A 23,748-nucleotide genomic window follows, 5' to 3' on the forward strand; every position below is an offset into this window, starting at 1 on the left:
CAGCGCGCGCCGCCCCGCGCCTGCGCGGCCGCTGCACCCGCGCCTCCTTCCGCGGGCGGGAGCCTCGCGGCGCCCCCGGCGGAGCCTTCTGGAAGCCGCCGGGCCGGGGGAGGAGCGGCCGCACGGGCCGGCTCTCGGGGGCGGGAGCGAAGGAGGGAGCGTGCATCCTACGGGGCCGAGCGGGGCGGTGGCGGGTGACGTGAGGGTGGAGGAGGGAAGACAGACACGCGGTGGGAAAGTGTGCGCGGCGCTTCTCTCTGGAGCGCCTTCGGAAAGGTTTCGGCCCCCCGCACCTTCCTTCCCAGCGAAGTGGGACTGCCCTGCCCTGCCCTGTAACTGGTGCGGGCCGAGCATTAGGCTGGGTGGCTCACTGGCGGGTGGGGGTGTGCTGGGTGTCGCTGTGTCCCAGGGAAAAGCTCCTCCGCAGAGGAGGAGCAGCGGCTCCAGGACGTGTTCCCGTGGCCGCAGGTCCCAGCCCTGGAGCTGCTGCCCGCCCGCCTGTGCGGGGCGGGGGTTTATGTGGGAACCGCACTCTGCCCCCTCGTGCCTCAGCCTTCCAGCAGCTGTGGCGTTTCCTTGGGATCGGCTGAAGTGTAGGGTGGTTTTTTTCATCTCTTACGTCGTAGCTCTTTGCTACAAGACACAAATTTGTTCAAATGGGCGAAAACACTGTCTGTCCGTCCGCAGGCGCGATGTCCCGGGCTGTAGCGGAGGAGGCGCCGCAGGAGGAGGGCGCGGGCGGCTCCCGGAGGAGCGGCTGGGGGCTGCTGGTCACGGCCGGTGTGGGCGGCTCCTTGGTGGCCCTCTATGCTGTGGCCACCCCCTTCGTGACCCCGGCCCTGAGGAAGGTGTGCCTGCCCTTCGTTCCTGCCACCGCCGCTCAGATCCGCAACGTGCTGAAAATGTTGGAAAACAGAAGCGGCTCCCTGGTTGACATCGGTAGCGGGGATGGCCGCATTGTAAGTTGTGGATGTTGCCTCTTAAAAAAGAGCCGAAGTGCTGGGGCTGCGTTTTCTCACACTTAAAAATGTCTTGTCTTTGGCATCCGGTGGTTGTGTTTGAGTCTTACGGAAAGGATCAAATCTGAGAAAGGTTTACATTCAGTTTTGATGAGTAATAAATAGTTTTTGCTGCAGTCTTACCTGTAGCTTGACCAAGGTAGTGGACAAAATATCGTTGTGGTGACTGGATGGAATCGCAGGGAATTCTCTTGAAAAGATACAGTCAGAGTCTTGGTACTGATTGACAAAGAGCTGTGATTCCACAAAGGTGTGTAGCCGCAGCAAGTGAGGCTGTGAGATGTTTAATGTATGAAGGTGATAGAATTGTAAAAAGAAACAGGCAATGAGCGATGGATTATAAAAATAAAAGTACTGGTGTGGTTAGAGCTGTAGTCTTCAAACCTTTGTGCAGTGCTGGCTTCCCCACTTCCAAATCCACGTGGTGAAGCTAGAGTAAACACCAAGAGAAATGGTGAGAATCATGGAAGAAAAAGTGATACTGTGTTTCCAGGGTATTGAGCCCCAGTTTGTGAACTGTGGTGAGGATGCAGTGGAAAACTGTGTGATTTGGTTTTTCTTTTGTTGCTGTGATGTTTTGTGTGCCTCTTCATACTATCTGCTTCAAGTCAGAGTTAGCAACATGGTGGTGGTTTTTGATGGAAACACATGTGTTCTTGAGTGCTACCTTTGTCCATGTTTTATGTGAATGTGTCAACTATTTGTCCATGTAAAACAAAATTGATTTGGAACCACAAGTCTGTGAAGATGACTTGAATTGTGCCTGGGTAGGAAACAGACCAAAAAACTTAGGCATGAGATAACTGCAATTTCTGATGCCCTCTCTGTTCATCATTGGGGCTGCTGACTCTCATCAGGGGTGTTTAATTTCAACACAGGTACTGTGTCATTCATTCTGATGTATAGGTACCTAAATGGAGAATGAAGGCTATTTGGAAATCCAGGTGCCTAAAAATGAATGCTTGGTGTTTCCTTGTTGCATCTGTCCTGAAAAAAGTGTCTTCAAATGCTTCTAATTATTTAGCGCTTACTCAGGTGTAGTCAGTGGATAAATATGAAGATATTTACCACATTACCAAGTTTGGTAAAAATGTCAGATTCTTTTGTTGAGTTTATAAGTGCTCTGTGTGTGATGGAAGATGCATTATTTAACAGTATGAAATATATAGTCCAGGTAAAGCTGTTTGAGAAGTTCTGTTAAGAAAAGTGTACGTTCTGATTTTACCTGGCTGGTTTTATAACTGATAGTTCATCAGGCAATTGCTGATTAGAAGTTTGCAGTAGCCCTTTAAATTTTGTCTTAAACCTTTATTCAAGAAATTTGTGCATTTTTTGATTTTTTTTTTAATGTAGATCAGCAGATTGCTTTGACACTCTTTCTATTGGAATGTCATTTTGGCTCTGATTCAGGGGCTGCTCAAGTGCCTATCCCTTGCTGCTTTTCAAATAAGTGGTCTAATTTTGAGCGTTTTTGCTTGTGAGTTTCACTGTTCTCTCTGTCATCAATGCTGGTTCTCTTTAATTCCAAGACACTGTAATGAATATGTTAATTTAAACTTTTATATGGCTCATAGATATACTGCAAGCTCACAGCTTTGTCCTGTGAGTATTTGTTTTCATTTTGCTTGCCTGACTATATTTCAGTCAGGACTAGTAATAATAGTAAAATGTAGTTTTGAGTTTTTGTTCACTATACAGCTGATCTGTTGGGCATTAAACCCAGGGTGACTTAGGAAAGTGCTTTCCTTTGACTTATATTTTAAATAAAATTGTGTGCTTCTCTTTAGGTGACTAGACTTCTGTGTTTCAAAGTGAAGATTTATTTTCTTCCTTGTAGGTGATAGCAGCTGCAAAAAAGGGATTCCAGGCTGTTGGTTATGAATTGAATCCCTGGCTAGTCTGGTACTCCAGATATCGTGCCTGGAGAGATGGAGTACATCAGAACACCAAATTTTATATTTCAGACTTATGGAAGGTGGGTAGTGAATTATATAAGAATGGATCTGGGATGATTGAGAGATTTTATAAGTTTGGAAATACTTTCCTGAAAGAGCTGAAAAGCTTTCTGACCACAAGGTGCTACACTGGGCTTTGAGCAGAGTACTTGAGCTGGGAATCTGGTTTCTTTGGGCTCAGTATGCTGTTCTGCTGCTTTTGTGCTTTATCCAAGTGCTTCCTTTATCAATAGAGGCTCCTTGAGCAAGCCTGGGCCTGATGAATTATGCGGGAGGGTTTTTTTTGGCTGTGGGGTTGTTTGTGTTCAGAGAGGAACATAGGAGAACTTCATGGCACTGAGTGAGAACTCAGTCATTAGAATGCCTAGGAAGTTTTTATAGCTAGCTAACCTTTACCAAAAGAAGGGGCATTTCTTAAATGCCTTAAACTTAAAGCATGCGTGATTTTATCATATACAGGAGTTGTGAAAATAACTCTTCTGTTATTAATAAAGTCATGTAGGTGTTTTTTAAACTAATGCTTTCTGTGCTTCTAAAATTGCTATTCCATATTCTTGGCCAGACAGTGGAACTTTTTTGCTGTTCAGCAGCATAAAGTTTTCTTTATGTGGAAATTTTTGTGATGAAAAGTTGGTAAGGGATCTCCTTACGGATTTTTGGTCTAAATCCCTGTTGAAAGAAGTGCAGCTAGAGGGATTAGGAGAAAAGAATGGTGAGAATTTCTCTAACTATAAATGCCATTTCAATAAGATGTATTCTCAAATTTTATTTTAGGTTTCTTTTTCCCATTATAGAAATGTTAACTATAAATGCCATTTCAATGATTTGTTCTCAAATTTTGTTTTAGGTTTCTTTTTCCCATTATAGAAATGTTGTTGTTTTTGGAGTACCTCAAATGGTAAGTTTACTATTTTTTAAATTTTATTATATTATTGTATTTTATTTATGTTACTGTTTAATTATTTGTTACAATGTTTAATTAGTTTAATGCCAAGGCTTTCAGTGTTAATACATTAATCTGCAAAATGAATCAACCTGCAGATGGTCAAAGGTAGTCAGTAATAATCATAGAATCATAGATTTTTAAGGGTTGGAAGGGACCTTAAACATCATCAAGTCCCAAGCCCTCTATGCGTGGGATACCTCCCACTAGACCAGGTTGCTCAAGGCCTTACCCAGCCTGGCTTTGAACACTGCCAGGGCTGGGGCCTCCTTGGGCAACCTGTTCCAGTGTCTCACCACCCTCACAGTAAAGAATTTCTTCCTAATGCCTAACCTAAATTTCCCCTTTCATTTTTCCATTCTCCATTGTCCTAGCTGTACAGCTCCTGATGAAGCAACCCTCTCCAGCTTCATCAGGAGCTTCCTCTCTGTAGGCTTCCTTCTGATATTGGAAGGCTGCTATGAGGTCTGCACACAACCTTCTCTTCTCTAGTTCCAGCCCCCCTGCCATGAGCAGGGACACTTTTGACTAGACCAGGTCCCTCAGAGCTCCATCTAACCTGGTTTGAACAATTCCATGGCTGGGGCATCCATGACGTCTCTGGGCAACCTGTTCCATTGCCTTGCCACCCTCATATGAAGAATTTCTTCCTAATACCCAATCTAAACGTACTCTCTTTCAGTTTGAAGCCCTTCCCCCTTGTCCTGTCACTACATATGCCTGTGGAAGGTCCCTCTCCATCTTGTAGGCTCCTTTCAGGTATTGGCGTCTGCAGTTAGGGTTCCCCTGAAGCCGTCTCTTTTCTAGGCTGAACAACCCAATTCTGCCATCCTGTGCTTCTGTATTGCTTGTTCCTTTGCTAAGGCAGGCGTGAGATGAAGTGAGTGAAGAGCTTTATGTGATGCCATACCATACAGAGTACACCAAAAACATTTCTGCAGCAGTAACAGGAAGCATAATAAACCTTCCTATTCTGTGCGGTTTTGTTTGCTTGTTTGTTTTTTCAACTGCACCAGGAGTAAATCTCTACTTCAGATTCCAATTGTAACCCATATTGGAAACTGAATTGGGTATGGGTGGGAATTAGTGAACACCAGGATGTTCCTCATGCTGCCAGCCCTGGGTGCTCTTTTGCCTGAGTTCCGGCAGGGGGCACTGGGAACGTTTGGATATGTGGTCAGGAATTCCACAGTTGCACCGAGGGGAAAAGTCCTAGTGAGGAAAGCTGGCTCAGTAAAAACTAGGAATAAACAAATGCCCTGGGAAAATGTGAGTAAACCCAGCAGAAATACTGAATTAACTTTTAAATGTAATAAAGCAGGATACATTAGTAACAGCTGTGATAGAAAGGGTAGCTATTGGGCTCAGAATAACTTCTGTAGATCCAGTAAATACTAGATTAAATTCTTTCAGCAAAAGTACTGTCATAAATGCAACAGATGCAAACATATGAACCTCTGTTTCCTGAGCATTTGTTTGCTTATGATCCCCTTTGAATTTACTTTGAAAGTTGTTAATGCTCAGCCTCCTGAATGACTAAATTAATTTTCTAGAAACCTTAATGCATTTTTTCTTTTTTTACTGAGGAACAATAGATCTCTTCAGCTTTTGCAATAATGCTGGCCTGATTTGATGCTTTCACACAGTGCTTTTATTTCATATCCAAGATTAGCTTTAAAAACCTGCATTTATTGATCTTCAGGGAAGACTAAGACCTCTCTTGTTCTTGCAAGCATCTGGGGGGAAGGTGTGTTTGTTTCTGAGTTTTTGCAGAGAGAGACTTACTTGTTCAGGGTAGGAGAACGGAATTCTTGCCAGGTGTTCATGTTTGCAGCTCCTGTGTGTTTTAACTGATTAAATACTATACAAAAGGTTTACTAAACTATGTATCTATGTTGACACACCAAAAAATTCCCCCAAACCCTGGCTTCACATAAAATACAGTATGATTGTAACACCTAATAAAACTGATATATTTAGCTGAAAAGCTAGTTTAACTGGTTCAAGGATATACTTATTTTTGACTAAACTCAGCTGAACTGTTAATGACGTTTTCTAACTTGTGCTAATATGGATATGCAGTGTCACTAATTTTCATAATTGCTCCTAAAAATTAGTATATGTTTATATTTTCTGTAAAAAATATTTTCTGGTGTCTCAACTCAGTTTTAGATAACAACTATTTTTCTGGTTTGTTGAAGGTGCTAGTAGGCTTATTCTAGTTGTTTAAGGCAGCAAAAATGTTAAAAAGCATTTGCAGTGTGGATGAAGTCAGAGCCTTAAAAATATTTGGAGGTAACTCTTTGGTGTATTAGATCTATGACTGTAATTTTCCTAAAATATTCCATTGTTAGCTTAAATGTAGTTATAATAGGATATTACATCAAAGGCACACCCTGAATGTATGTGATAGCGAAAGCTCTGCAGCTTTTAAAAAATACCTTTTCTTTAGTCAGTCTTATTTTCTAATAATGTTCTTTTGAGTTTTGTTTCTTTCATCTTATTGTGAAATTTTATGTATTTTTGTCTTTGTGACTTAAATTCAGCTAAATTTGTTAATAGCTACTGCACTTTTGAATTTTTTAATATTTAAATATTACATCATGATAATCAAAGCAAATAGTGTTTTACATGTAACAGAAGTAGCCTGTAGAGTTTGCCATTAAAATTAGTCTTTCAGACAGATACAATATGTAAGAATAAAAGGAACTCCAAATGGATGTGCACTGCTGGTCTGCTTAAACATACCATCAGACATTTCCAAAGGACAAAAGTGGCTAAATCTCTTATAGTGATATTTCCCCTACCTTCTCATCCTCTCAATTTTTGTGAATGGAGGAAAGCTAGACTGTAGGTATTCAACCAAGGAGAGTTGGTATATGACACAGTTTCCCTCAGCATCCTGCTCTTTACTCTGGGGAGAAATGAATTTGGTGTATGGATTATTCAGTGGATAAGGAGTTGTCTGGATATCTGCTTTCAGAGGGTAATGGTCAATGTCTCAATGTCCGGATGAAGATCAGTTACAATTGGTGTCCTTCAGGGGTCTGTATTAGAGCAGTCCTGCTTAATGTCTTCATCAATAGCATAAAACAGTGGGATTGAGTGCACTCTCAGAAAAGTTTGCAGATGCACCAAGCTGAGTGGTGCAGCTGACGTGCCTGAAGGACTGGATGCCATCCAGAGGGACCTGGGCAAGAACTGGGCCCATGGGAATATTACAAAGTTTAACAAGCCCAAGTGCAAGGTGCTGCACCTGGGTCAGGGCAGCTCTAAGTACCAACACAGGCTGGGGAATAAACAGATGGAGAGCAGCCCTGCTGAGATGGACTTGGGGGTGCTGGTGCATGAGAGGTTGGACATGACCCAGCCATGGGCACTCACAGCCCAGAGAGCCAAACATGTCCTGGGCTGCATCCAAAGCAGCATGGCCAGCAGGGCAAGGGAGGGAATTCTTCCCCTCTTCCTCTGGTCTGGTGGGACTCCACTTGGAGTACTGCATCCAGCTCTGGGCATGCCATCACAAGAGGGATGTGGACCTGTTGGAGTGGGTTCAGAGGAGCTATGAAGGCAGGCTGAGAGATGGGGTGATTCAGCCTGGAGAAGACTTGACTCTGGGGAGTGGCCTTTTAGTACTTAAAGGGGGCTTGTAAACAAGACTTTTTAGTGGGGACAGACTTCTTAGTAGGGCCTGTAGAGACAGGATAAGGGTAATAGTTTTAAACTAAACAAGGGCACATTCAGATATAAGTCAGAAAAATTTTATTAATGGGATGGTTCCAGATGGAACAGTGGAACGGGTTGCTCAGAGAGGCAGTAGATGGGAACTGGATGGGGCTCTGAGCAACCTGGTCTAGTTTAAGATGTCCCAGCCCCTGGCAGAGGTGTTTAACCAGACTACCTTTAAAAGTCCCTCACAATCCAAACCATTCCTAGATTCTACATTCTCTTTCATGGAATGCTGCTGAAGGGGTTCACATGACTATGTTAACAGGGTGTGAATTCAACTAAGCTCAATTTCAATATTATTTAATGTAACAGTATTTCACCATAAAGCGACAGAAGAATGTTTGCTTTGGGTTGTTGTCTCTGATGTTTTGAGTGCCCCAGGATTGGTCTTGGTGTTAGACTGTAAATTTTGAGCCTTTGAATATCATTTGAGCTCATGAACCTTGAGCTTATGAACTCATAAATAGCATAAATTCAGGGGGCTGAACTTTCATTCTCTCAGAGAAGAATCCCATTGAAGAGAATTGTGAATTGGAGCATGCAAAGTCTTGTCCCAGCAGTTTTTTTTTTTTTAATTTAAGGGATAATTGATGTGTTTTGATTTAATTTGAATTTGAAAATTACCATTTTCTGGTTTTAGATATTCTTTGTCAAGGCATCAAAGCCGCAATATCTATTACAAATACTTTCATAAGATTAAAAAAAAAATTACACCTTGGATTTCTCTGAAACACCTGAATTCGATTCTACAGAGAATGCTCCTGTTTTTTACTGTTTCTGAGAGATTTTTCTTGTAACTCAACAGATGCCACAGCTGGAGAAGAAGCTGGAAGAAGAACTTGAATGTAATGCCAGAATAATTGCCTGTCGCTTTCCTTTCCCTTGCTGGATTCCAGATCATACTACTGGAGAGGGAATAGACACTGTGTGGGCCTATGATTTGAAACATTCTAGAGGATGTGAAACAAAAAGCTTGGAAATTACACCAGAGACAGAATCTTAAACACTGAGTTTGGTTTTGGACAGACATTTTTAGCTTTGACTGAACCTATTGAAGAAAAGATTAACGAGGAGAGAGCCCTGGCATATGAAGATGTGTATTCACTATAAGAACTGAAGTACAGTGGCTGTCTGAAAGCACACAAAGATTACTTAAAGGTAGTTAAATGGCTTAATATGATGTCCTGGTTTTACTCCATCTAGCAGTGGAGTACCACAAAAATGTTCACTTCCCCAGTGCAATGGGAAAGAGAACTGAAAAAAAGGTCATACCCATAACCATGGATGGAGATAGGAATAGTTTAATAATTGAAATAAATGTACTACTAATAACAGCAACAACAAGAGAGGAGTAAAACCCAAGAAAGATGAGTGATGCACAATACCCTTGCTCACCACCCACTGATGGATGCCCACCCCATCCCAGAGCAGTGACTGCCAGCTCTCCCCAGTTTATATACTGGACATGATGTTCTATGGTGTGGAATATCCCTTTGGCCAGTTCTGCTCAGCTGTCCTGGCCATGCTTCCTCCTGGCTTCTTGCACACCTCCTAGTTGGCAGAACATGAGAAACTAAAAAGTCCTTGGCTTGGAGTAAGCACTGCTCACCATCAACTAAAACCATCAGTGTATTATCAGATTGGTCTTTTCTAAATCCAAACCACAGTGCTAATAGGAAGAAAATCAACTCCCAGCTGAAAGCAGAATATGTTGTTAGTCAAAATTATGAAAAAGTTTTTATAGAAGAGGAAAACTTCAATATGGAAAGGAGTTTAGAACACCATTCACTACAATTAAAGGGAATATATGTATAAGTTCAACTGCTCAAATTTGTGAACTTAATGTATACGTTCTTTCTGACCCTACAGAGCATTTGGTATTGGTTTTGGAATGATGTGCAAGTGTCTTCTCAAATGAGCTGTATTTCCAAACTGTCTGAATTTTGTATGCCAAGTACATAGTGCTGCATACGCAAAACTGGTCCAGATGGAGTATGATGATGACACCAATGTTTCACACGACGGCCTTGAATGTGTACTTCTAAAAGTATGACAAAATGGGCAAATATAGCAAGTTGTTTGTTCATTAATATAAGTGCTGCCTCTGATTATATTAATGTTTTTTTATTTTTATTTAACTTGTGTTTTGTTTTAGCATCTGCTGGAAAATAAACTCCAAGTAAGCCACTCCCCTTCTCTGTTACCTCTTCCAGTAAGGAAAGGGCAAAAGCAGAAATTATGGGTTGGGGTAGCAATTTACTGAAAGCACAAAGCAAGAATAAGACATGGCACAGCAACAACAGCAATATAAATAGTAAAAGGATACAAAAATAAGGTATTTTAGTTACAAAAACAGGTGTTCACTACTGGGAACAAGAATGATGGTGGATGCTTCCAGTAGATTGTGTCCTCAGCCAAAGGCAGCATGATGGCTGGGCAGGCAAAATGGCCAACTCCCAGTGGAGCACCAGGGTTTTCCTTTGGAAACCATGCCCTCCACCGATAGCACATATGGTGCAGAGTAATGACCTGCTCACAGTGCTAACCTCTGACCCCTTTCTGCAACCAGGACAACTTGTTACAAGAGCACAAAATTCCAGGAGGATGCTCTTACTGAACTCTTACTGGTGTAGGCTGTTGCAGATGACCATAAATTTTCCTAATATTTCTGATTCAGGAAGGGTTTCAAAAGTCATTTACTTCTCAGTGAAGTGCCACCAGTTCTGTCTGCTCAAACTTTAGATAAAGATACGGATGAGAGTTGTTCACTTGAATACTTGAAAGCTGTCTCTGATTCCAGGGCTAGTTGTTTTTGCTAGTTTGGTTAAATTTGATTCAACTTCATTTAATTGATAGTGAGATGAGAAGGAAAGTTTTCAATCAGACTTCTTGTCCCTTCTCTTTTTTCATACATCTGATGAGATCTTAGAAACTCATGGTATCGCTGTGTGGCTTTTCCTTGTAAGTGATGCAAGTTCTCCCTGTCCTTTTGCTGATACTGGTTTGCAGTGGAATACTGTCACTGCATTGATGTTTTCCTTTCCTGTCATAGTTACAACTTTCTGTTCCATAATGGTCTGCTTACTTGTTCTATTTATCTGTTTTTCAGGTAAGGTTTTACTGCTTTCACCCATTAGCAATTAGTCAAAGCTCAGTCAGCCTCCCCTAGGTCCCAGTTAGCGTACAGCCTGTTTGTTAAGCAGTAACTGTGTAAGTTTGTCAGATCTTTGCATGCATGTTACTCATGGAACAAAGCTAAAACAAGCTGGGCGATTATCACCTGACTTCAAGGCATGTCACCGTGTTCTCTTAGTGTCCACTTGGCCACTCCTGACCAGCTTGGACACGGCGGATGCCAGCGGACACTCCTGTGCCCTGGGGTACAGGAGGGCAGCTAGGGGGTTGTTAGCCCTGTGGCAGGAGATGCTGCAGACAACGGCAGAGGAAGAAGGAGCCAACTCTTGGCAGGGGTGCAATCCAAGGTTTATTCCAGAACTCCAAGGAGCTCTGCAACTCAGGGTGACCAGCTGTGAAGAGCCCAGACTGAGCTTCAACAACAACTTTTAAAGGGGGTTGGAAACAAGGGAGGGATTCACACATCAGCCAATGGGGGAACTTGGGGGTACGGAGACTGGGGAGATAGGCATGAAGGGCCACAAATTGGGAAGCACTTGGAGGGAGCGCCTGGCCTTTGGCCAATCACTCTGTATTGGATGGAAGGTTCTGGACAGAGGGGACAGGAGGCTGAGTGATTGACAGAGATCCAGGGAGGAGACTGGGGAATGACTTGGCAAAACTTGGGATGGTAGGTGGAGAGTAGGGAGTATTGACATGGGGGAGGAGGGAAAAAATTTGGGGTAAACTATGAGGGGAGAACAGGAGTACAAAGACAAAACCATTACAAACAGAAACAAGAGTAATATAAAACCAAAATGCAACAAAGGCAGTCATTACCACAACTAAAATTAGCTCCGTCCAAGAGAAGTGCTGAGACCCTAGAATCTGCGGTAAAAACAAAGTCTGACATTTTATCAGGTGTTGGGAAAGCAAATTTGGCTGGTCTGTAGAATCTGACTTGAAGAGACGTTGGGTGATATTTGGGATGTGTAGTCTACAATGATGTCTGTATCCATCACTTTTTGGTGTGAGGGAACAGGAAGAAGTTAAAATATAAACCTACACTGAGGATTTGAAATGGAGCCTAGTTTTGTCCTGAAAATGTACACAAAACAGGAGAAGACAGGGGCAAATGTGTCTATAGTGTGCAAAGGAGAGGTGATTTCAGCCTTGCATGGCAAGGCACAGCTATGAACATGGAGACTGTGTGTACTGAAGAACGCTAGTGTCTGGTAAGCAGTTTGACAGCCTTTCACTACATGAATGCATAAACTAGCTTATAAAATTGCACTAAATGCTTTCTATAATGATTTAAGTGTTTCAATCATTACACGAGACAGAGTGACAGGACAGGAATAGAGTGGCTTATCTGAAATGCCGGAATTTAATATCCCAAGGCCATAAAACTGGCACCTCAGACAAAGTACATCTGAAATAATTTCTAACTAAAACAGACTAGCAAAGGGGAAATTAGCTAATTAAGCAAAGTTCTTCCCTGAATGATCATAAAGGAGAAGAGGAGGCAAAATATTTTGATCCATTGAATTTTGTATGGCTCAGCTGCAGTGCAGTGCTTTGACCCAGGTTTCTACAATCCGCTTTCACTAAATTTAGTTTGTAGGAGATGAAGCAGTTATTTACTTTTCTCCTGTGCTTGGCTATATATTTTTCTATTGCATTAACCTTTGCCTGTTAAAATGTAAAACTGAATTTCTCATTTTTGCCTGTGGTAACGGTTTTGGGATGTGCACTTCCTAGTTACCACCTATTGCTCCAGAAATACTTTTTGGGGAGGGCACAGTAGAATTAATGATATGATGACCTGAGCTTTAGGAGTACTAAGTGCTGTCCTCCAGGCAAGGAGAGATTTATGATTGTTTTAAAGTAAAGCAGAGGGCTGTTCCTTGCTCTAGCTATTTACTTTTGGGGGCCTACACTGAATTAGGCAGTAGTCTGAAGGTTTGGGATTCCTTATGATATAAGGAAATGTTCTGTATTTCCTGTTTCCGCAGCTTAAGTGTGAAACGGAAAGCAAAGTGTTCTAATTTGCACAGGAGGACTGGGAAATCATTTTGCTGACATATTGTCCTTTTCTATCACTTGCTATATTCATTTGATAGTTTTCGAGATTAAATACTTAACTGTGACTTCAGTTATCACTGTATGGATGATCATGTTGATACACTTCCAATTGCTAAGGTAATGTATTATGATTTTTTTTATATGATACTTCAGAATGAAAAATTGTTTCTTCTGAAAACCAGGAAAGAGAATTACCATAATCAAATTATAGTGTAGGTCTGAAGCCAAAAGGAGGCAACATTCAAGCTACATATGCTGTTCAATACCAAAGTAATTTAGATACACAGAAAAAACTATAGTTTATCTTTGTTTGTATCTTCTAGTAGAATCAATGCTTTTTTGGGAGTTGTGCTATTTTTTCCTTGACCTGTCAGATTTTAGCAAAAAAAGGTGTTACATTACTGAATGACTAATGCTTTCCTGAAGTACTGTAGAATTTAATTTGTTTGTGAATAGTAAAGGTCAGGGTCATACTTACAAATGTTTTCTTTCTTCTTTCCCCCCCATTTTTTTCCTTTTTTTTAGTGAGACACATTATGTCCATACAGGTTTTGTGATGCCAGATGAATTGAACAAATGCAGAATCTTAGTGGTGCGAATTCTAATTTTGTAGTGTTCCATTTCTATTTTGCAGAAATTGGCTTTGTAGAGAGAAGGAGACAGGTATGGCTCATGGCAAGACACCTGTGAGATAAGCAGCTTGCTCAGTAAACTGCACAGTCACTATAGCAGTGTCAACAAAACTTGACCAGATTTGTTTGGGAAATGTACACTTATTTTGTGGGTTTTAGGCTTTTCTGTATTATTTGGCATATTGAAGTTCTTGATTTATCCTCTGGTCTGATTATATGCTGCTACTTAATCTAGTACTGCTCCAAGGAAGTTAATCCTCTGTCTCTGAGCTGCTGTTTGTGTCTGACGCATGAGTTGTAGCCAGGTAAGAAGATAGAGAATCCAGTTTCAAATTAAGCACAAGCCAGTTGAGTGAATATGGTATGTGGAAAGAGTTCCAAATCCCAGGCTTTGGGGAAGTCTTTTACCTTTCATGAAGGACACAGCTCAGAAAACAGCAGAAATCTCTTGAATTCTGCATAATTTAACAATGACTTCAGCTTTGCTTCTGTCATGTGTGTGTTCTTAGAGAAGTTTTGACTACTGTGATACCATTGTAAGATCTGTAGGAGAAGTAAGCAAAGGCAGCATTTTGGTTACCATTTATATTTGGAGCTGAGGGAGGAAAGGAGAAAGGGAATCTTATAGCCCAAGAGGGCAATGGATTTTGATCTATTTCAAAAGCACTTTGACAGACTTGCAGCATCTGTGTGTACTTCTCACTGCACTGGAGAATCCGTGCCATGACTGGGCTGTGATGAGCATTCCCTCAGAAGTGGGTTCATGTCTGATGCCATTGCTCTGGGATGAACACTACGTATTGAGAGATGGCCTCATACATCTACAGTTTCACTTTCCATGGTTTACAGTTACTGAAGCATTTATTCAAGAAAGAATGTGAGTCCTTCAAATTCATAGTTGAATTTTGGCTTGTCCTGTGTGGGGCCAGGAGTTGGACTTCAATGATCCTTGTGGGTCTCTTCCAGCTTAGGATATTCAATGGTCCTGTGATTGAAGAGGGCAGCCTAACATCAGATTTAATGCTAGTAAATTCTGCTGTGAGTGGGTTATTTTTCTTTTACATCTGCCAGGATTGCAGTTCTGTAGTTTTAAAATGTAGCCCCAACTTGCTTTTCAGAAATAGCATACATTTCTTCTAGAAGATTTCTTGAATTTTTGGTAAGACAGTGTGGTATCTATGTTTAACTTAAAAACCACCCTTGAGCAAGATTAATGAAAATGTTAATTCTGCAGCTTTTTTCTTTGAATGATAATATTTCTGTTAATCCTTGTGCATTTTGCTGGGGGAGACATATGTGGATAACTACCACTTTTCCTCTATTCTTTTCCTGAATTCTGCCTCGTATTTAAGAGTTTGCTTTGATTTTTCATACTCTCTTTTTACAATTTCACTGACTTCATAAATGAATCAGTCTTCAAATTTCCTTTACATTTTTTCCCCTGTAAATTAGTTTACTTTTGGTTTTTTTTCCCTAGCCCCTTTGCAAGAAGACTAAATATGTTAAAGAATGTTCTTTTTCTCTTTAACATTTTAGCTTGTATTGAACTAACCTTGATTTATTTAGCAGTCTCTGCTGACATAGCATGACTTTTGTTTCAGTATATGAAAGAAAAATACATCCACACCAATGGTATTTAGACTGAAAAATAGCCTTGGTTTACAATTCTGGCTATTTAGTAGTTCTAAGTACCTAATTTCACATTTTTATTTTATTTCATCACACGGCAAATGAATACAGGCCTTTTATCCCTTTGGTAGTTCTTTGGATTTGGGTTATTTGTTCAGGTGTGACTTTTGCTGATTTCTTTTTCCTAGTATAATGTTGGTATTTCTATTAGAGGCTTTGGTTGAAATGTCAGATGGATGTTTTTTCTGCAAGTTGGTGTGTAGAGCTGGTGGAACAATCACTGTCATTTACTCCTATGAACAGCTGGCATTGGTAAAAATTATGAAACCTGCTTACCAGTAAATGCACAGGGATATTTTTCATCTTACTGTGTATGTTGTGGTTTTTAAAAATAAAGGAGGTTCTTGAAAATCATATAAAACTTGTGGCACAAAGAGGTCTTTGCAAGGTCACTAGCAGTAAATTGCAGGCTTTCAACCTGAGGTTTGTGGCTACCTTCTGAGGAATCCATGAAAAGTAATTTAAAAAGTAGATCTACTCTCACAGATATATTTGCTACCAGTGGTTGTGTTCTTCCATTGGAAAATGTTAATGTGTCTGAAATGATGATTAGAGAATCCCTGAACTAAAAATAAGGGTTTACGTAAGATACTAGCTAAGTGGAAAAAGCTTATCAAAGTGAGGGAAATTTTTTTATTTTTTTTCTTCTTTCTGTTGTTACTTGCCTGTATTGTTGAGCTTTGAACCTCTGCAGTGTATGAGCCTCTCTGTCTCTTCTGTTAAGCATGTAATTTCCTATTCTGCTATGTGACAGCAGCCTCATGGTTTTGCACATTCCCATTGCATTCTAATAATTCTGGCTTTTCAGGTGATTATATTTTTTGGCTTAGGATCTGCTTAAATATTAAAATTACACCTTCAAAACACGTGATGAACTGCCACTAAAGCCTGTCTAAAAAGCCAATAGAGCCTGTGGAACTCCTTAATGCTGCAAGGTCAGCAGCTGTCCATGCCAAAGCTTTGGTTCAGAGAGGCAGAATGCGTGTCTCTCTTGCATATGCTCTCTTGATTTTTGACATTTTTTTGAAAAAGTAGGTGTGAGGAGAAAACACAAAAGGAGTTATCAGGAGGAGGATCAATGTGAGCTCTGTGAGACAAAAAAAATATGAGTGGTGAGTAATACAGCCAAAATCTGTGCCTTCTCTGTCCCTCCAGCCCTTAAGGTTTAATGTCTTTTTTTTTGTGTTGCTCTTCTTTAAAGTATACTTCTTTTTCTTTCTTTCATTCTTTGTTTCTTTCCTATCCTTTTTTCAAGTATTTCAGAGTGTACACAAATCAAAGTAATTGTGCGTCCAAATGTGACATTGTCTAAATTGTGCACAGGAACCCTCATCATCTGTGTTCATGTATATTTTATTGCGGCTGCCTTCTTTTCAGTACACAGAAACCAGACTTATACTCTGAATACCTTTATGTCAATACATAAATAAGCTTTGTGGGTGTGATCAATACCAATTAAGTTTATTTGTAAGCACAGGTCTCACACTGAATCAATTCTAAAAAGAGTTTGAGCAGGCATGGGACAAATAGTGGTCACCATGGGAAAATACTAGTGTTACTTAGAGACAGGTGGATGGTAGAGTCTTCTGCCATTGAGGTACTTTTAATTTCAGTGGGCTGTCTGACGTGTCAAGCTGAGTCAGGGAATAAAAGGGTAGTAACAAAACAGCACTGTGTGGGGTTCTTTAAAAGAAATTTATTTTTAAAGCTGTCTTCAGCAGCTGCCTTCTGCTTTCATCTAAGTTTTTAAATACAGTTGTTGTTCTGATAAAGAGTATGTTGGTAGGAGAGTATTATTGCCTGAGCTAATATAGCTAGTAACCATTTTGAGGTGTTTATTCTGTAAATAAAGAGAAAAAAAATTAAGATAATTTTTTACCCTTCCCCCCCGCCCAACAAATGAAAAAAAAACAAAAACAAAACAGCAAAAAAACCCCAAACAACCAAAAAACAACAAAAACAAAAAAATCAACAGCCCTTTAGAGCGACAACTTTGCTGAATTAAAATGGAAACTACCTTTATCATCCTAGAAATTAAATATAAGGAAAAAGCTTTTAATATGAAAAAAAATTATCAACTTCAGCACCTGGCTCTTATTTACCAGAGAGCATTAAATATAATGTATAATATAATGTAATTCAGATTCAGAATGACTTAACAAATGGTTTGAGTTACTTAGAGTTACCGCTTCTTGTGAGTTTCCTGGACATACATTCTGAATTAGGTTGTTTGCTTATTCTAATAAAAACACTGATCAAATAATATCCTTTTCAGGATTATTTGTCTACTGCAGGAAAATTAAGTAGTCTAAGCACTTTCCATGCAGAGGAAACCTGCATGCTGGGTCTGTCATGAAATTTTATCTATAGCTGTTTTCTTTATTCTTGTCTGTACTTTGGAAGACTCTGAACATCAGGTGATTGGAGTGGGGACATTTTTCCACTTGGGTCATACTTGCATCTTTTGATGCATGCCTTTTATCTCTTTCAGAATGTGTGATCAATAGTGATCCATTTTCTAGTGTTATTTTAGTCTGAATGGTAAATTTTCGTTTCCACAGGCATAAAACCAGATGTTGCTTATTATCCATTTTTCTATTCTGTCATATGCTTGAAGAATCTATTTTGGCAATACAAGTGTATTTCCATTTCTGTGCAAAATACCCAGGAGATGTTTTATTGTCCTTGAACACCTTTATTACTATGGTGAGACAGTGTTTCCATCCTGGTGTTGCATATGCAGGTCATTCACTGTCTGAGCCTGTAAGTACCTGTGTTGTGAGTGCTGCTGCTTTCTTGTTGGGGTGCTCCAAGCAGCACTGAGCCCAGGATACTGCAGCTCAAGCTCCACAGCAGATAATCCAATAAAAGTATTGTACTTTGCTTTGTATTTATTGCTGTTACGTCCTCCCTGATCACTACACCCCATCCCTCCTCCCCAAATAAACAGCCCCCACCTCAAGCTCACCCATCAGAATGCATTTATTTGCTGTTCAGCTGCTGGTACAAATGAGCACATTCCTTTCCAGCTTTGTCTAGGCCATGGGCCTACTGAGACCTCCAGTTTATGTTTTGATATAAGTAGACTCAGTTTTTGCTTCAGCTGTCTCAGTCAAGGGTCTGCCTAAGAAATCCTCAAAGTCTTAGAAGGCACTGAAATGAGTGAGCTCAGGGTGGTGAAGATTTCCTGGAGCTTGCTGTCTTAGCATGGTGGAACAGAGCACCAATGTAGGCACACAGTTTGTGGTAGTTGGGATTGGGGCAGTGGGAGCCTCATCCCCAGTGGGTACAGCTGTGCAGGACAGGGGACCAGCATTGAAGGCAATGGGACATGGAGTGCCCAGGAGCATTGACCTATCACCAAAGGGTGCAGAGGGCACACAAGTGTAAGGCATGTGAGATGAAGGGTATAAAAGGTTGGACTGAAGAGCAATAAAGAGCAGTGCTTGTAGCCTTCTGAAGTGGTGTGGTGTTACTCAGTATGGGTAGATGTTTCCTGATATTGTGTGGTGATTCTCTGTGTATTTATGGCTGTCTCAACTGAGACATGTGCTGTGACACACCAATGATTTTCATAGGCTTTTATAGAATGCTTTAGTGCTGCTGAATTTTCTCCCTCCCCTAGTTCAGGAACTCTGCTAAGCAAAGGATAAATTCACTTTACTCTCTGACTATTAGTGGTAGAATACAGTTCTTTAATTTTACACTGCTGTTAGTTTCTGGCATAGTCTATTTATAAACTTTCCTTCACTGGAGGGCAAGACCTTGTAATCCTTCTATTCAGCACAAATTTACGAGCAAGGCTCTTGAACTGAGGGATTTCCCTTTTTCTTTGGAAAATCTCTCAGCAGCACAAACATCCTATACCAGTAGAGACTGGAAGCCTTTCTCTGTAATTCCTGTTGCTGATATAGATGATTTTTGTGAGACCACAGTTAGGAACATCTTGATTTTCCACCAAGACTTTATATAATTACCCGTGGTTTAAGGTTAGTGCAAGGGGGCTGATACTGGGTCTGGTATGGAGTCTTGGAGTAGCAGAACTTGGTCTATTTCCTTTTGGGGGAATGTTGAAAACAAAGTTTTGGTCCTCACAATAGCATAATTTATTTTATATCTCAGTAAAATATTTATATCTCAGTAATGTATTGATATAGTGAAAATATAAGAATAACCTCCTGACGCTAATACTCTGGGAATAGACTGAGCTAAATACTACTGAATAGAGATTTCTAGGTTAGATAAAGAAATTTCTAGGTTTCCCTTCATTAAGTATGTGTTAAGCCTATTAACTTTAGGGAATTTCTTTGCATATATTTAAAAGAAATGAAAGCACATGTAGAAGATCGTAGTTGAAATGCTAGTTATTTGTTTGCATTCAGCCCTGAAGTAAAATGCAGTGTTTATACAGCAGTATTTATTTTCAAACTGCTACTGAATAATCTGGAAACACTTTTGTTTTTTTAAGGCTGGCTCATATTATCTTCACCCTTCACAACTGCAAAAATTGTAGGAAAGAGCTAATTTGTTTTAAACCACAAAAGAAATTGGTGGCAATGCTGTGATTAAAATGAAGCCAGCAACTGCATGCCTGTATCTGCAGCTGGAAGAATTGCTTTTTAAATTGCTTCTCCTGAGGGTGGCAGTACCTGTGCACTTTAACAACTGGCAGATGCTCACTTATGCCACGTGGTGCTTTCTTACTGTTTATAACTACAAGACAAACCACCTACAGTGGTTGTCTCTGTCAGATTCATCATCGTGGTTTCGTTTCTTTGGTCTTATCTTTTTATAAGCTCTTAAAAGATTTGCTGTCTCATAGTTACTGCTTTTAACTGCATTTGAATCCTTCTGTCCTTGTTTAGACATGCTACTTCACAGCTAAACTTATTATTTGTACTGAAGTGTACAGCTGTGTTTTGTACTACATCCTGGTCTCTTTTTTTGTGCAAATCTTTTTTAGATTAGATTATTTCTATCTTTTGTGACAGAGAAGTTCCAGACTTAAGGGTTGTTAATGGAATTATTAAACATAAATTGTCTCAAATCCAGCATAGGTGTTGTGACTTTTGTATATTACTGTTTTACTTGCCTTTATTTTTTTTTAACCCTTGTGCATGGGCTGTGTCTTAATTCCCTGAGGACACTTCATGATACATAAATGAAACTTGATTTTTATGCAGTCATTAGATCTGTCATGGCCTGTGTTAGTAAGCCTACATGTTCTTCCTACTTATTTTTATTTCTATATTTGTTCGTGGGTACAAGTGAGACAATCTGAGAAAAGAACTATTTTCCTTAGGCCTTTAATAACTTTATTTTTTGTCAAAATGGTGTGTGAAATAGAATGAAAAAGTTGTGTTTTGGTGTGACTCACCATTTTGTGTTGGTGTTACTCTTGGTGTTGTAACTTTCCATCATGACAGTCCCAAACTCATTCTTACCTGACATAAGCATCTGTTTTAAGTACAGTTACTATCTTGATCTTCTGGTTCAGAAGTGATCAGCTTAAGCATCGCAAAACCAGCACTTGAAAAACAGGCTGTTGACATCATGTGTGGAATCTGGCTAGATTATTTGCTTTTTTTCTGATTTTTCTAAAATAAGAGACGACAATTTGATCCAATTTCTAAATCTGAACAAACTCAAGACAAAGTACTTTCTTTACCTTTCCCATGAAAATGCATAGTGAGCAATGCATTAACAAATACACTACCTCTACCATGGCAATCAAATACCTTGTCTATTAGTAAAGTAAACAGTCAAAGTTTGTTAGTGCAGAAACAATGCAGTAAAAAGTATTGCTGATTTCTGCATCTGATCACTGAATCCCAAAAACAATCACAAAATCAGATCAGTCATACCAAATAAAAACGCAGATCAGAATGGATATATAAAAATGCTGCTTGAGACTCTTTTCTACAGTGTCATGAATTATTTGGTTGGGTTTTTTCCCCATAATTGGAAGATTAGTGAGAATGCTTACCCAGCCCTGAGACTGAAAGACTTTCCTCAGCATCACCTTATGCAGCATAATACCTTTGGTCAGTATGTTAGTAAGTTTAATACCTCTAGAATTACAATAAACAGGAAGAGTTGCTGGGGAGATGAGTAGTTACTGGCAATTAGGTGGTGTTATCCAGCCATTGTAACTCTCGGGTGTTCAGCCTGTACTTCTGTCATGCCACATCGGTACAGCCGGAGCCCTAAGATCGAATAAAAATCAATATGCTTTTTCAGCCAGGGCCATAGTGGAATGAGCAATGCAAAAAGGCCAGCTGAATTGAGAAACATTAAATCTTCCCTGAACTGCAAGAACCCTGTATGGTAGCTGCTTACGAAATGTTTATTGAGAAGTGATTGAGAAGAAATGTGTATCTCTTTGTTTAAAGTGTTTTCCTGATTACAAAGTTGTTACACCATCTATTATATCCATATGCTTTAGGAAGTATCTTTTCTGAAGACTGCTTTTATAGTAAGTGATTATGCTGATAAAAATTGTTTGAAAAAAAAAAAAAGTCTTACAGTTTGCATTAAAAAATGCTAGAGCAGGTGTAGCCATGATATTTTATGAAAAATCCTTTGCTAGGATTTTTTCTCCTGAGAAGCTGAGGAGCTTCAGGGAAGAAATGTAAGCAATAACTATCTGCTGCTGTGGAATGCAACAGGTGCATCCACGATTGTTTCTAATGGCCAATCACACTCAGCTGGCTTGGACGCTCGGAGAGTCACAAGCCTTTGTTATCATTCCATTCTTGTTCTTTCTAGCCTTCTGATGAATCCTTTTCTCTCTATTCTTTTAGTATAGTTTTACTATACCATTTTTATATAATGTATATAATAATATAATAAACCAGCCTTCTGAAACATGGAGTCAAGATTCAGATCTCTTCACTCGTCCTCATCTCCTCGCACAAAGCATCAGCCAGAAGCAGCTGAAAGCCTTAGTCCAGTGCATACCCAAGAACTGAGGAGAGCACATTTACTCACACAGGGTTTTCATTCACATGGGCATCTGGCTCTTCTGGAATGATCAAGTTCTTTTAACTGCTGTCTCCTGCTATTTTCTGAAACAAGCTGGGTGTGTGTCAGCAGGCCAAATCCAAAGACGAGATGTGTTTACAAATACTACAAGATATGATGAGAAGGCTCAGCCTTCTCTAAAGTCCATGCAGCAGAATTGGTTACCAATGTCTTGGTGGGTTCAGAGCCTTTTTCTTGCTAGTGGCAAGACACATAGTTGGCAGTATTCTTGTGATATACAAAGGAGAATTAGCTTTCTACCTCCTGAAATAAGTCCAGGTGGAGGGAGTCAAGGTATTAATTAGCCTTTCCTAGTGATAAATCCCCCTGCAGTGTCATTGGTCTGGAACTACTACTCTTTCATATTTGCTGGCTTTTAGCTGATTGAACAGTTCCTTGTCCTTTGGCCTATTGAAATTGAAGCTGATCTCAATACCAAGGTTGAAGACAGATGCTGTGCGTAAGGATTTACATGATCATGTGTACAGCTCTGCTGAATCCTACTGAGCTGTAGTGAAGTCCTCAAATTACTCTGCCAGCAATCAATGAAACTCTAACAAATTGGGAATCCCACATCTCAGTAACTGGTACTGAAGGACACCTTTGGCAGAAGGATCCTAACCAACGATGAAGCAATTTCTCTGCCAGAAAATAACACCAGAGGAGTAATCTTCTTTCACCCCTCATGTTCCCTGTGTTCCCCATATTTTCAGCAGCTCAGGGCTGTCGATGCATTATTGCGGTGTAGAAGGGATATGGAAACGTCTCCATCCTGGAGAGGCTTTTCTCCACCATTTCCCAGATGAGAAACTGCTGTCTGTTCACTGTCCTCCATCATGTTAAGGAAACTTCCCTGTCTGATCATCCAGGAATCACCTTGTCAGTCACTCTCTCACCACCTGACTGGTGTTGAGGCCTCTTCACAACACATCCCACACCCGCACATTCAGAACAGGTTTCCCTCAACAGAGTCTCAGATGTCCAGATCCTTCAAATTGCTTAATCTGAGGAGGGACTCAGAACACACTTATTCTCCACGACACTTATTCCTCAAAACTTCACTCCCATGGTGGGTGAGGAATGCAGGAAAAGGTTGCTGCCAGCATTGGCATGGTTGGGCATGGTTGTCCTTGCTTTGTCCAGGTCTCAGGTTTTAATGATGCCATTGGTGATGAGGACAAACCTCTTCCTGAGCCTATTTACAGAGCTGCACAAGCTGCTTGCTCAGACTGTGTGAGGAGATTCACAGAATCACAGAATATACTGAGCTGGAAGGGACCCACAAGGATCACCTAGTCCAGCTCCCAAATGAATGGTCTATACTAGCATCAAACCCACAACCATGGCATTATTAGTACCATGCTCTAACCAAACCTGTCCACTTTCTGTCTGTGAACATTTTAGGCAGCACTAAGGCTTTGATTTCTGTCATAGTAAATCTTTCATTTTTGATTTAAGTGACAAACAAGAGGCAGATGTGTTGCTGTCCAGTAAAGTGTCACTTTGGATCGTGTCCTAAATCCATATAGCTTTCACTACCAATTATGTGGTATGTTTAA

At 40.3% G+C, this 23,748-nt stretch overlaps 1 protein-coding gene across 6 annotated transcripts; it reads left to right on the forward strand.

Annotated features, from left to right (window-relative positions):
* The first annotated feature begins 41 nt into the window (after positions 1–41).
* On the forward strand, positions 42–9,838 carry ATPSCKMT (ATP synthase c subunit lysine N-methyltransferase). 6 transcript variants are annotated; one of them, XM_039714832.1, is made up of 5 exons: positions 42–339; positions 688–959; positions 2,857–2,994; positions 3,822–3,872; positions 8,452–9,838. In XM_039714832.1, the coding sequence occupies exons 2-5, from the start codon at positions 693–695 to the stop codon at positions 8,647–8,649; spliced, it is 654 nt and encodes a 217-aa protein (XP_039570766.1). In that variant the 5' UTR covers positions 42–339; positions 688–692; the 3' UTR covers positions 8,650–9,838. The 6 variants fall into 6 exon arrangements, with proteins under 6 accessions (XP_039570766.1, XP_039570767.1, XP_039570769.1 ...); XM_039714833.1 differs by having other exon boundaries at positions 42–276; XM_039714835.1 differs by having other exon boundaries at positions 54–199.
* The last annotated feature ends 13,910 nt before the right edge of the window (positions 9,839–23,748 follow it).

This window comes from Passer montanus, unplaced genomic scaffold (assembly GCF_014805655.1).
Source record: "Passer montanus isolate IOZ18808 unplaced genomic scaffold, ASM1480565v1 scaffold31, whole genome shotgun sequence".
Lineage (NCBI taxonomy): Eukaryota > Metazoa > Chordata > Aves > Passeriformes > Passeridae > Passer > Passer montanus.

What these genes read in the sequence shown, in the direction of transcription:
- ATPSCKMT (XM_039714831.1), top strand. Translation starts at nt 518, where the DNA reads ATGTGGGAACCGCACTCTGCCCCCTCGTGCCTCAGCCTTCCAGCAGCT. An exon ending in TCCTTGGGATCGGCTGAAGT is followed by an intron (nt 594 to 687) that starts GTAGGGTGGTTT and finishes GTCCGTCCGCAG; the next exon opens with GCGCGATGTCCCGGGCTGTA. An exon ending in ATATTTCAGACTTATGGAAG is followed by an intron (nt 2,995 to 3,821) that starts GTGGGTAGTGAA and finishes ATTTTGTTTTAG; the next exon opens with GTTTCTTTTTCCCATTATAG.